At 55.1% G+C, this 13,031-nt stretch overlaps 1 protein-coding gene across 1 annotated transcript; it reads left to right on the plus strand.

The window, feature by feature from the left end:
- Positions 1-6,025: 6,025 nt before the first annotated feature.
- On the plus strand, positions 6,026-9,717 carry MAFB (MAF bZIP transcription factor B). The gene has a single exon (XM_084271623.1). It carries the CDS (start codon positions 6,691-6,693, stop codon positions 7,624-7,626), a length of 936 nt encoding a protein of 311 aa, XP_084127749.1. The 5' UTR covers positions 6,026-6,690; the 3' UTR covers positions 7,627-9,717.
- The last annotated feature ends 3,314 nt before the right edge of the window (positions 9,718-13,031 follow it).

Genomic DNA, 13,031 nt, shown 5'->3' on the forward strand with positions numbered 1-13,031 from the left:
TCTGGAAGATCTTCTGGCTGCTCATGACTTCGTGACATTGGGCGTAGGTCCAGGACACTTTCCCTGTCTCCCTGACATCTCCCTTTTCTATATCCATTCCAAGGAAACTAAAAACCCTCGGGAAGATCACTTTTCCCACCCAGACATCTGTGCCATACCTCTGTATTCAGAAGAGAAGCAGATAAGCAGAAGAGAATTTTTTTTTTCCTACTAAGATGTGGCCCAAGTTCTGAAGTGTCTGAAAAACCTTTGAACAACATGAAATGCCACTGCAAGATAGGACTGCAGTAATTATAGTTCTTCAGCTTCTACTGGCTACTTCAGTCCCCAAAGGCAACTGCTGATCACTCAGAAAGGGTTTGGTGCTGCTTATTAGGTAAATGCTCTTAAAGGGGCTCAGATAATGAATTCAATGTGCCAGGGTTCAAGTGGGAAGCAGGACTCGGCCAAGCACAGGAGGAAAGCTGATCTGAGCAAGGTTCGAACAGCAGCTTTTGTGCTTCTGGATCAGGTGTTTCTGCTAGAAACAATTTTTGCCGTGGTGGCAGGGGGGGTGATGACAAGAATGTGTATTAGAGAGGGAGTTACGGTGTGACTGTAGAGTTTGGAAATGATGCAAAAGAGACAAAATCTCTTGAAAACTAGTTTAACTAGTTTGAAACCATTCATGTCACGACGATGCTAAGACTGAAAGACAGAGCTAGAAGGAAAGCTCTTTGCTTTCCTCCCTGCCACACATGCGCTCCCGGGACGTTATAGAAGAGGGTGACACGTTGCCGTTTTGTCTCGAAGACACCCCCTTCTCCCTCCCCAGGGTTCAGCTAAACCCCGAGCAAACTGCAGAGGGTGCCACTGAAGAGTTGTACTTCTTTGCAAGTGCACAAAAATGCGGGAGGAAAGGCACGGCAGCCAGCAGCCCTCCTTCATCCCACCCCCCACTCCCTCCTCACCGCCCCCGACCCCCCCCCCCCCCCCCCCCCGGGGCTACGCATCCGAGCAGCCTTGTGCCCGGTGCTGCCGGCCCGGGCTAACCCCGAGAGGCTGAAGCCAGTGGCGGAGGTGGAGCGAGGAGGGGGGGCACTGCCCCCTCGGAAGAAAACCCAAACAATCCTGCTCCTTGGCTCCTGCGTCCACTCAACCTCGCAGGGACGCGGAGCGTCTTCTGAGCATCATCCCCAACGTCCGCTAGCGCGGAACCCCGCGGCCCGTTCCGCGCTCTCAGCCCCTCGGGTTACCTCCCGCCGGGAGCAGTCGCATCCCCCAGCCCCGCCCGGCACCAGCCCCTCCCCGCCGCCCCAAACCGCGCTGCCGGCAGCCGCGTTCAGCGCTGGTTGCCGAGGGGGATCCCCGCGCTGGCGGAAGGGGCTCGGGGACCGGCACCGCTCCGGGGTGGGGGGAACCGCGGCGGGCAGGTGACGCGTCCCAGCGCCCGGGAGCAGCTCCGCACCCAGCGCCCCGCTACCCGCACGGGCGAGGCCACGTTTTAATTAAATGCGGGGCGTTCAAAGCGACCCCCTAAATTCTGCCGTTCCGGACGTGTGCACTTCTCCTGAGGGACCCCCTCCTTCCCCCAGACCCCCTTCCCCCCAACCGCGACCGAGCAAACCCCAAACCCGCCGGCCGGACATACCGACACACACACACACACACACACACACACACTCACATACAGTCCCCAGGCGAGGATTTAATGCTGGACCCTGCGAAGCCTCGGGGAACAAAAATACCCCCCACAAAAAAACCTACCCTTCTGAAGTGCTGCTCCGCTCCCTTGTCACAGATCCACCTGTGAAAGCGTGTCTTAAGTTAGTACTGGGATTTACCCCGCTCTTAACTGGTTCAGGCTTAAAACCCGACGAGATCCCAGTTAGCCCAGGAGGGTACAGTGGCTTATTTTATACCGCAAAGCTGCTGTGCATACTTTGTCCGAAGCATGTTGCCCGCTTTACTTTGACAATCCCCGCAGAAAGGAGCGAGCGAGCGGAGAGGAAACAAAGACTTATGATTACCATTAGTAATTTAATCCTAAATTCGTGGGCCATTCCCATCAGCCCGAACAAGCAAACATCAACACTTTTCTTTCTCATGCACATGTATCTGCGATAGATGATTAACCAGGTCCCTCGTTGCTTACACAGGGGGGGAAGAAATCCAGACCGACAGCACGGGGTCTGCTGGCAGTTTGGGGAATTAAAAAATCAAGCGAGGGGAGGTAAGAATTGGGAAAGTGATGCTCTTTTCCTCCGTCAGCTCCGGCTGCCAGCCAGCCACGGGTGATTTCGGTTTGGGTGTTTGCTTGTTATCAAAACGATCATTTCAGACGATATATCCCACTAATGTTATGGGGTGAAAAAAGCTAATTCTGGGGTAAATGTAGCAGTCAGATACCAAAACCGGGGAGCGCTTCTCAGAGAACCAGTAGCGTGGAAAACACATTTATAACAATCCTCTCTCTCTCTCTTTTTTTTTTTTTTTTAATTTATTCAGTTACCTTGACCTGCTGTTTCTATGAGTTGGGAATTGGGATGCCACCGCAATACGATTCCCTTTCTAAATGTCAGCCCCCCGATTCAGGCAGAAGCCCAAACCAACCTATCTATCTGCTCCAGTTTTATGGGCGAGTTTTCAAATTTCGCTGGCTCAAGGGCCCCACTGCCCTGTCCCGGGCAGACACGCCCGATGGAGCTGATCTGAAATGACACTACATTTTCTTTGAACTCTTCCCGATTTCGGCCGCGAGTTTGCAAAAGGGAGGGGGAACAAGAGGGAGAACGGGGAGAAGTCATTCTTTACTCGAAACTAACCTTCAAAAAAACGGATCTTTTAAAAAAGAGAAATTTAAAAAATATATAAATAAAGCCGCTCGATTAGCAGCTTTCAGGTGTAGGGAGGAGGTCGCAGTTAAACAAAAATTGCTCGGAAGCCTTGGGGGGGATGCGAGCTGAACCCCTGCGCTGCGGTGCCGGGCAGGTGGGTGCCCCCTCCCCTTCCCAACGGCGGTACTCTTCCTCCGCGGGCACGGAGGGGACGGGAAATCCTTTCCTCAGAAGCCGGGAGCCGTCGGGGCCGCCGCTTTCCCCCGTGGAGGCTTTTAGGGTGCGGACGGCCGCGTAGGGCCGGGGTGCGCGGAGCTCCCCCCTGCACGCAGCTCCCGCGGTCGCTCGGCCCCGCGGTTTGTCCTCGCGGAAGGGAAACTTCTTGGGCTGCTCAGCCCAGGAACTCTCTTCTTCGTCTCCAGCAACATTAATTCTTCCCAAACCTTATTAAAAAAAAAAAAAAAAGGATGGAAGGAGAAACGTCCTCCCCCCCACCCCCCCATATAAATCCCGGCGAGAATAACCTTTGGTGGCTGGATTAAAAGCTCTACAATAAACAAAATTGGCCTTTAACTGGGGATTCAGGGCACAAAACGGTTCCTACTTCAGCCAGCTGCGCAGCGGCGCAAGTTCTGTGGGACGTATTTTGTAAGGGGGAGAGAGGGATGAAAGAACAAGGAAACGGACCCAGAAAGCGCCCCTAAATTTTATGACGATGAGGATGGACCCGCAAACCCGATTAATTCACAGTTTAAAACATTTGGAAAAGGGACAGAGTGTGTATGGACAGGGAGATAATCAGATCAATGCTTCCTCCGCCTTTCAGTAGCTCCACCTTGTGAATATACCTCAGTAATTATAAGAGGGAAAAGTATTATCCATCTAATGGCACATTTTGCAGGGCTGCATCCTAGCTGCTTCCCAAGCGCTCGCAGGGTCCCCTTTCCCACGATAACGTTTAACGTGCAGGTAAAAATAAAGCTCTTCCCAAGCAGCTTCCAGGACTTCCCAAACCCTTAACTGCAGCGGACCCGCACGGGAGGCTCTCGGCTCTCCCCAAGCTCCCTGGGAGGCAGCAGTTGCCGGACGGGGACCGCTGAGCTCGTGCCCCGATCTGCTCCGGCCTCTCCGCGGAGAAGCACCGCGCAGCGCGGAGCTCTCCGCTTCCCTGTGCCGCGGGGCCGCTCATTAAGAGGGAAAGACGGCGGTTCCCTAAATCTGGCACTGATGGGAAACCAGCAACGCGGGGACCGTGTGGATCCCGGAGCCCCCACACCGCCGCGGCTGAGTTGCCCGTGGGGGATGCAGGGCGCGGGGAGCGCCCGGGGAAGGGGGGTGTCCACGCGTGTCCTCCCAAACGCGTTTGGAGAAGGGCAACCTGCGGAGGGAGGTGTGCGTGACCCCCGGGAGCGCAGCTCCGCTTCAGCCGGGATTGGGGTGTGGAGTGACTGGTTCACCCCGGGGAAAACAATGCGGGGGGGAGACTGGCCGATCGCGGGCGCTGTGAGGAGTTACGTCCCCTCCAAGTGTCGTGGGGAAAAACCCAAACCAGGCGGCCCGGCATCTCTTGCATTGCTACGGGAAATGAAGCCCCGGAGCGGCTGGATTGCGAGGGGGGTTTCATCCAACTCCCCTTCCCTGGTTTCAACCTCCTCCTTCCAGCCAGCTGCCGGCGAGACCCTCGGACTTTTTTGGGGGCGATTTGCGCGACTTTCGCTTCCTTGGTTCCCTCCGGAGATGTGTAGGAGCGGGACCGGCGGGACCGAGCTCGGGCATCGCCCCGGCTACGGCGTTCGGGTCCGGCAGCGAGGGACCGACGCCGGAGGGAGGTGGTGGTGGGGTGTCTCCGCTTTGAGACTTTCTCGGTGCTGTCCCAGCTCCAGAAAGGCAGTTCCTAATTAATTTCTGAAAAGCAGAAAGATCTTGAACTTGTCTTGTTCTTTTAGCTAAATAGGGGGGGCGGAGGGGAGGCAAGGGAGATGCTGAGGTGCGGGGGGCGGAGGCGCAGCTCCGGGCCGGGTCCGCAGCAGCCCCGCTGCCGCTCCCGCGTCGCTCCGCTCGGCTCCGCTCCTGCCCGCCCGTCCCCTTCTTTCCGGATGTTTTTTCCCCGTGAAAAGTAGCTGTTATTCTCCAAAAGGACACTTGGGGTCGCACTTTCTGTCTGTTTGAGCGTAAAAACAGTGTAAAAAGAAGCCCTAATCTCCCTTAATTGTTACAAAATGTTAAAAAAAAAAAAAATCCTGTTACCGGACCGAAAAAAAAAAAGAGAAAGAAACTAAAAACCCTTACAAGCCGAGTACTCCTTTGCATGCAGTCACTCAGGGAACAGCAGAGGAAAGCAAACACGGTCCCCTCAGAACTGAAATGTAATTATATTTTCTCCCTTCTCTCCCTAATATTTGCGATTGTCTGTGTCAATGCCTTTGCTTTACTTTAGGGAGAGATTTGCTTCCTGTAACCGGGAGGATTTCCCCGGTTGTATAAGGGGAGCTGACAGCCTTGCCGAGCCGGTGCCTCCCTTGCTCCTGGGTCCGAGCGCATCCCCCTCAGCACCACCCCGCAGCCCCGGCGCTCGTTCCCCGGACCCGGTGCACGTTCGTGGCCGTTTTTTTTCCGCGGTACCTTCGCATCGGGGCCGCTTACGTAAAGTTGGAAGGGGAGATGCGTGTGCGTGGCATGGGGGGACGCTTGAAATGTGCTACGGGACGGCAGCGGGCAAAAAGGGACTTTGTTATATTTAGAACAAAGGGACGGGCAGGATGTCCCCGAGCCCTCCTCCTGTGTGGATTGCAGAGGCCGAAAAGGAGCGGGGGGTGGGGGGGTGGCGGAGGAGAAATAAATAAATAAATAAAAGAGGAGGCGATGATGGTGCGGGAGCGGGGCGGGGGGGAAGCAAGCGGGGAGCGCCCGGAGGAGCGGGGCTGGGAGCGGCGGCCGCTCAGCTGGCGCTGCGGAGCTGTCACGGCGCGGCCCGCCCCCGCCGTCGCCGCCGCCCGGCCCCGCCGCCCCCGCCGCCGCCCGGCCCGGCCCCGCCGCCCGCCCGGCCCGGCCCCGCCGCCGCGCTGCCATTGGCGCGGCCGCCGCCGGCCCCGGCCCCCGCCGCGCTCTCGGCGGGCACGGCCGTATAAGAAGCCAAGGGGGGCTGCGCTGCGAATCACAGCTGCACAACGAGCGCTGGAGGCGGCAGCTACAGCGGAGACCTGGGTTTTTCTCGTCCCCACTCTCCTCCTTTTTTTTTTTTCCTCCTCCTTCCCCTCCTTCCTCCCCCTCTTCCCTCCCCTTCCCTTGCGCTGCCAGAGCCAGCGAGAACTCCCGTGCAAAGCCCAGCCGCCGCCGCCAAATAGGCAGCGCGCTCCCCCGGCCGCCCGCTCGGACTGGAAAGTTGCGGCAGACTCCGGTGCTCTGCCACCGCGGGGAGAAAGCTCCGGACTTACAAAAACCCAGGCAGGGGGCAGGGGGCTAGACGTTTTGCACCGTTCTTCTTCCTGCACAGACCCGAAGGCAGCATCTTTGTTTTGTTTTGCGTTTTTGCCCTTCCTGCTACTGCTCCTTTCTCCTTGCAACCGGGTGTCTAAGTGCCAGGAGCTGCCGCAGCCTGCGGTGCGTTTGCAAACGCTGATACAAAAAGACAGGAGACGTCCAGGCGGCCCCGGGTGCCGGCTCGTCCTTGGCTTTGTTGCTCCGGACTGAAGAAGCCCCAGAAGCCGGGAGAAGGAGGCGGCGGCGGCGGTGGAGGGGGAGCGGAGGGAAGGAAGCGAGAAAGCAAAGCCAAAGTTGATTTGGAGTAAGGGAGCGCGGCCAGCCCTCTGCCAGGCTGCGCGCTGGAGTGAGGTCTCCAGCCCCCTCCGCCGGGAGAGGTGCCCTTAAGACAGCGATGGCCGGAGAGCTCAGCATTGGAGCCGAGCTGCCCACTAGCCCCCTGGCCATGGAGTATGTCAACGACTTCGACCTGATGAAGTTCGACGTGAAGAAGGAGCCCCTGGGCAGGAACGACCGCTCGGGCAGGCACTGCACCCGCCTGCAGCCTGCCGGCTCCGTCTCCTCCACCCCCATCAGCACCCCCTGCAGCTCCGTGCCCTCCTCGCCCAGCTTCAGCCCCACCGAGCAGAAGACCCACTTGGAGGACCTGTACTGGATGGCCAACAGCTACCAGCAGATGAACCCTGAGGCGCTGAACCTCACTCCAGAGGATGCTGTTGAAGCCCTCATTGGGTCCCACCAGGTGTCCCAGCAGCTGCAAGGCTTTGAGAGCTTCCGGGCCCACCACCACCATCATCACCACCATCACCAACACCACCACCAGTACCCCGCGGTCACTCATGAAGACCTGGCCGGCAGCGGGCACCCTCACCACCACCACCACCATCACCACCAGGCCTCTCCCACTCCCTCCACCTCCTCCAGCTCCTCCCAGCAGCTCCAGAACTCGCACCAGCAGCATCCCCCCTCCAGCAGCGTGGAGGACCGGTTCTCAGATGACCAGCTGGTCTCCATGTCTGTGAGGGAGCTCAACAGGCACCTCCGAGGCTTCACCAAAGATGAGGTGATCCGCCTCAAGCAGAAGAGGAGGACCTTGAAGAACAGGGGCTATGCCCAGTCCTGCAGGTATAAGCGCGTCCAGCAGAAACACCACCTGGAGAATGAAAAGACCCAGCTCATTCAGCAGGTGGAACAACTCAAGCAAGAAGTGACCCGGCTCGCCAGAGAGAGAGATGCCTACAAGCTCAAGTGTGAGAAACTTGCCAGCAATGGCTTCAGAGAGGCTGGCTCCACCAGTGACAACCCGTCTTCCCCAGAGTTCTTCATGTGAGTGCTTAACAAAAATAATTAAAAAAAAAAAAACAAAAACAAACAAAAAACCCCACCCCCCAAACCTGACCCCTGTCACCTTCCCCCCTCCCCCCGCTCCCTTCCTCCTCTGACATCTCCATCCATCTGTCTGCTTGACTAGAGAGAAAGAAGGAGAGAAAAATAGAGACTTGAATTTTTTTGCAGCATCCAGTCTTCTAGAGTAGCTGTGGGAAAAGTAGGCTGGGGGTGGGGATGGGAGAGGTAAAGTGCAACTTTTCGACTTTCGTTTGTGAGTTAAAGAGAGTGACAGAGGCAGAGGTAAAGGAGAAAAGGACAAGTGAAGCGTTTTATTGATCGCTCGCTTGCAGAACGAGATGGACTTTAAGAGAATAATAATAATAAAAAAGGACAATGAACAAGCCATCTATAACATACTGCCTGCTTGGAAAGAGAGAGGACGTATACAGCACCATCTCATGCACAATTTACCTGCTTGGAAAAAGAGAATAAATCTAAAAGGACAATATATGCAAACTCTTCATATATTGCCTGCTTTGAGAAATAAGTTACAGGACTCAGATGGGACATTCAATCTAAGAAAGGAAAGAAAGAATGAAAGAAAGAAAAACTCATCAGTTTTATTGCCTGCTTGATTATATAGAAAAATACGAAAATCTGCATTAAAAATATTAATCCTGCATGCTGGACATGTATGGTAATAATTTCTATTTTGTACCATTTTCTTGTTTAACTATAGCATGTTGATCATCGATCATAGATTTCTGTTGTTGTTTTGTTTCATCGATAAGAAAAGCATCACAAGTTATCAAACTTTTTACTGCTTGTGCAGTTTTGTTCGTTGGGTTTGCTCTCTTAGTTTCTTTTATGGTTGTTAGCTTGTAAATATCTGCTACTTCAAACCGCACAGGAGAAAAAGAAAACAAAAACAAAATAACATTTCAGCAGGCTGGTTATACGGTTTGTTTGGTATTAAAGAGATACTTAAAGAAAAAAAAAAGTTATGGGCATTTTGCATTAGGAAAAAAAAAACTTTGTATATCTGGTGCACTTTTGAGTTGTATTTTTATTATTTTTTTTTTTTAGTTTTCATTTTGGTTTTTGTTTGTTGGGGCAGAAGCAAAAAACGCCTGAATGGCATTGCCAAACCTAAACTTAACAGGGAAAAACCTCTCACCGGTCACTAGAGCCTACTCCATGCTTTAAAGTGGCAGCGAAGCTCTTCAGGACAATTCCCAGCCCCGGAGTGGTTAGGCTTGGCCGTACAGCTTCCCTTCTGATTGTAAGGACCGACGAGATACCAGTTCTTTTTTTAAGAAACAACTGCCCCCAGATTTTCGGTAAATAAAGAAAAAAACCCCAAATAAAATCAAACTCAAACCAATTAAACAAACAAACCCTCCCGGTTACGAGTCAGGTTGCAGTAGCAGGGAGGGCTCCGGGTCGCCACTGAAGTCAGGTTTCTCAATGGGAGCAGCGGATGACTGGGCTGGAAAAGCTTATAAAAACAAACCTTTCTTTTTTTTTCTTTTTTTTTTTTTAAATTAAGACATACTACAACTTCTAAGTGTATTCTTTTGCGATGATTTGTAATCTGCTTCTCTGCTTCCCTATGCAGCGAGTGAAAGTTTTTAGCCAAAATTTATTTGCAGTTGTATAGTAGTAGTAGTTTGGAGTCTTATGGGTGTTTTTATTACTTTTTTTTTTTTTTTCCTCCTGCAGGTCAGTAAAAGGATTTACGTTGCACTGACAAAAATACCAAAATGAAAACTTATTTTTTAGTTTCCTTTTAGGATAGCTGGCACTGCTGGCCGGATGCATTTTAAGTTTGTATTAGTTTATAAATTAACAGTAATAACAAGATTGTAATGAACAGCATGGTGCTTGCAGTTTTAAATATTGTGGATATTAGTCATGCATCAGAAAACGATCTTTGGTTTTTACTGATTCAACTGTGTTGAAATCAAAACATTGCAGCAGCGGGAAAAAAAATTGTTTTTATTTCATGTAAAGTTCTGAAGGGATCAATTTCAAATCCTGCTTATGATATGAAAAATATTAAAAAACCTGGTCTATTGTAGTTTTATTCAGACTGGTTTCTGTTTTTGGTTATTAAAATTGTTTCCTATTTTGCTTATTAAAATCATTGAAATGGCATTTCTTGGAGGGACCCGCTTCTCTGACGTCTCGTGTTCCAGGAAAAAAAAAAAAAGGAGGAAAAACTTTGGGCCCCTTGTGTTTCCCCCTCCCACCCCCCCACTGCTGCCCAGCCAAGCTCCTGCCTCTCGCCCAGCGCCGGGGGTCGCGAAGCTCCTTTGCCCTCTCGGGAACGCTGCTGCGCGCAGGGTAGGACCGCTCAGTCTTCCACCCGCTCCTGCTTTTTGCCCGTGGCAGGGGCTGAGCATCCCCCTACCCCGCCGGGAGGAGCGGAGCGATGGGAGCCCCGCGCCGGGCCCGGCTGCCGGAGGAGCGTCCCCACCGCAGCCCGGCGGGGTGCGGGAGCCTCCGGCCTGAGCCACCCCCGGGCTGAGAGAGAGGGGAAACGCCAAGTGCAGGCACTTCTACTTCTTTTTCCCCACTCTCTCTCTCTCTCTCCCCCCCACCCCCATCCTTTTTATTTTTCCATTACAAAAGGAGAGGACTCGGACAAGTCTGTCCTTCCCCCGGCTCCTTTGGGATCCGCGATGGCCATTCACTTTCCTCCTCTCCATCTGCACTTTCTATTTATTCCGGCTTTCTTTCCACCACCACCCGCCCCCCCTCACCCCCCCCCCCCCCCCCCTCCCCAACCCTCTCCTTTTAAAGCATCAGCAACGGGCAGTTTAGAAGACTCTTTAGATACATGTGGAGAAGGGGACAAATCTCCCCCACCCAGCACCCCCAGGGCTCAGCACCTCGCAGCCCCGCCATCCATCAGCTGCTTTCAAGGCAGACCATCGCGCAGCTCCCTAATTTGCAGCCAGGGGAGGTTAGAAATCGCCCCGGCTCCTCGCCTGGGTGCGGGAAAGGGAGCCCCAGGGCCGGGTCGCAGCATGTCTGCGCTCTGCTACTACTCCCAAAGTGTGAAAACCGTGTTGAACTTTAAATCCCTCTTTTAAAACACAAAATCCAAGGCACTACACAAAAATAATAGCCTCTCTCTGCTCTGCTCCTCTTCCCAACAGCAGCGAGTTGTCTTTTCAGGGGTGGCATAAGGAGCGTTTGGAGAACAAACCAGTTAAGGACAGAGAGAGTGTGTGTGTGCGGGAGGGGGAGGGGGTGGAACAAAAGCAAATAAAGTAGTAACTTCAAACCAAAATCTTCTCTTAAACGCCAGCCGCATCCCTGTCCTGTGAGTGCCAGCTGGGCCAGCCGGTGGGATGGGGGAGCTTGCAAGGGGCTGGGGGCCTTCCCAGCCCTCCGGCTACATGAGTCAGACCCAGAGAACATGCTCGTACCCTGCTGCCCTGCGAAGGGGGCACAGGAGTTTGCAGAGGAAAAGGGTGAGAGAGCCTGGCTTTCCCTGTATAGCCTCCCCCCTTGCCAGTAAATGCTATGGCTGCAGAAAGCCTGAGAGGAATATTGTTTGTGGGAACTGCCACCGCATATTAATGTCCCCTCATGCATGCATTGAATAAATCACTAGGGCTAATTGAACAACAACAACAACAAAAAATAGGAAAAACAGGCCTTAGAAAAGCCCTCCAGATTCCCACCGCAGAACTGTGTCAGCGGCGGGGCAGACCCTCTGCACGGCGAGGGCGGCTGCAGCGGCCGGTGCCTTTGCAGCGGCCGGTCCCGTTCCTGAGGTTTCATTTATCCTATTTAAAAGAAAAGAAAAATGGAACCAAGCACCACCACGGGCACGGCTCAGGCTGGCCGGACTGGGACCAGCCGGTGCCCGGAGGGAAGAGCCCGGCCCGGCAGGACGCTGCGGAGCGGGGACCCGGGCCGTGGGCTGCCCTCCCTCCCGGGGGTCGGGCTGACATCCTCCGACCGCTCAGGCGGCTCCGGAGGGGGATCCGGCATGCCAGGGGAGGCGGAAAACCACCCGCACTTGTGCTCGGCCCGGCCTGTGGTTAGGCATGGCTCTGCCCGAACTGCGGCGGCACCGGGCACAGGCATCCCCGCGGATGTCGGGGCGGGCAGGGCCTGCTTGCCCCTCGCTGTCCTCCCCCACCCCTGCTGCCTGCATCCCCCATCAGCGAAGGGTGACCCCCTCCCGGCTTCGCTCCCGTATTTGCCATCCCCGCGTATCGACTTTGATCTCTCGCCGTTCATCACTGATTCATAAAGGACTGTTGACACGGGGGGTACGATGGAGAGCAGTTTCTTGAAGCGAAAGGGAAAAGGAGAACCCCCTTCTATTCCTCCCCCGGCCCGGCCTGCCCGCGGGGTGCTCCCCCGGCAGCGGGGGCGAGGGGCTGTGCGGGTCAGCTCGGGGCCACCTTCCCGGGGCTTCCTGCTTTCCACCCTGAGCACTAAGGAGAAGCTGCATGTCAACTGCGGAGGTTGAAGCATCTTCCCTCCCAAAAACCCTCTTCTTCCCTCTCTCAGTTTTGCGTGCGTGTCCTCTGCCCGTCCTTTGAGGCTCTTCTCCCCACGCACATTGCTGCCGGGGACTGGGGGCCGCTCCCCGCCCGGGAGGTGCTGCAGCCCCGGGCAGTGCATTGCTCCCCGGGGGTTCGGAGGAGGCCGGGAGGCTGCGATTGCTGCCGCGCACCGGGGGTCCGGCAGCGCCCACGAATGACACGGCTCGGAGGGGCCGAGCGCTGACCGCCTCCCACTCCGGAAACCCGCCGGGCGATCATTCAATCGCCCCTGAGGCTCACCGGAGCGAAGATGCTGTAAACTACCTCCCTCCCCCCCCCCAACCCCCACCCCCCAAGGAAAAACCCCAAACCCTGGTGTAGCTAGTGAGCGGTCCCCACGCTGCTCCGCTCCTTGCAGCCTCGGGGAGGATGGGCTGGGCCAGCAAGACAGAAGCGGCTCCTCGCCTGGACAGGGCCATGAAGCCCCGGCCGGAGCAAGGGGTTCTGGAGAGCAGAAGCGTCGGTGCTTCTTGCAGCCAGAAATGCTCCGGTCGGAGCCCCCCGAGAGCAGCACTGCGGGGGTGGGCTGGCTGCCTTGCACACTCGGGGGATGGGGTGTTTGGCGAGGAAGAGCCCAGGGCTTGCGCCGCTGCATTTGGCTGCCGGACGACGACGGTTCGCTGTGTGATCTCGTACAGTTAGTTCAGTAGGACGATTCCCTTCGGTGAAAATCCTATTATTTTGTTTGATCTCGCAGGTTTGGAAGAGCTGTTGCTAACAGCCGGAGCGAGATCTGCATCCCTCCGCCGGGGCAGAGGTGACGACCGGTTACGGCTGCTCCCAGAATTAAACGAGACGCTAAGACAGGAAACACAATTGCCCCCCCCCCCCCCCC

The sequence above is a fragment of the Gallinula chloropus genome (assembly GCF_964237585.1).
Source record: "Gallinula chloropus genome assembly, chromosome: 16".
NCBI lineage: Eukaryota > Metazoa > Chordata > Aves > Gruiformes > Rallidae > Gallinula > Gallinula chloropus.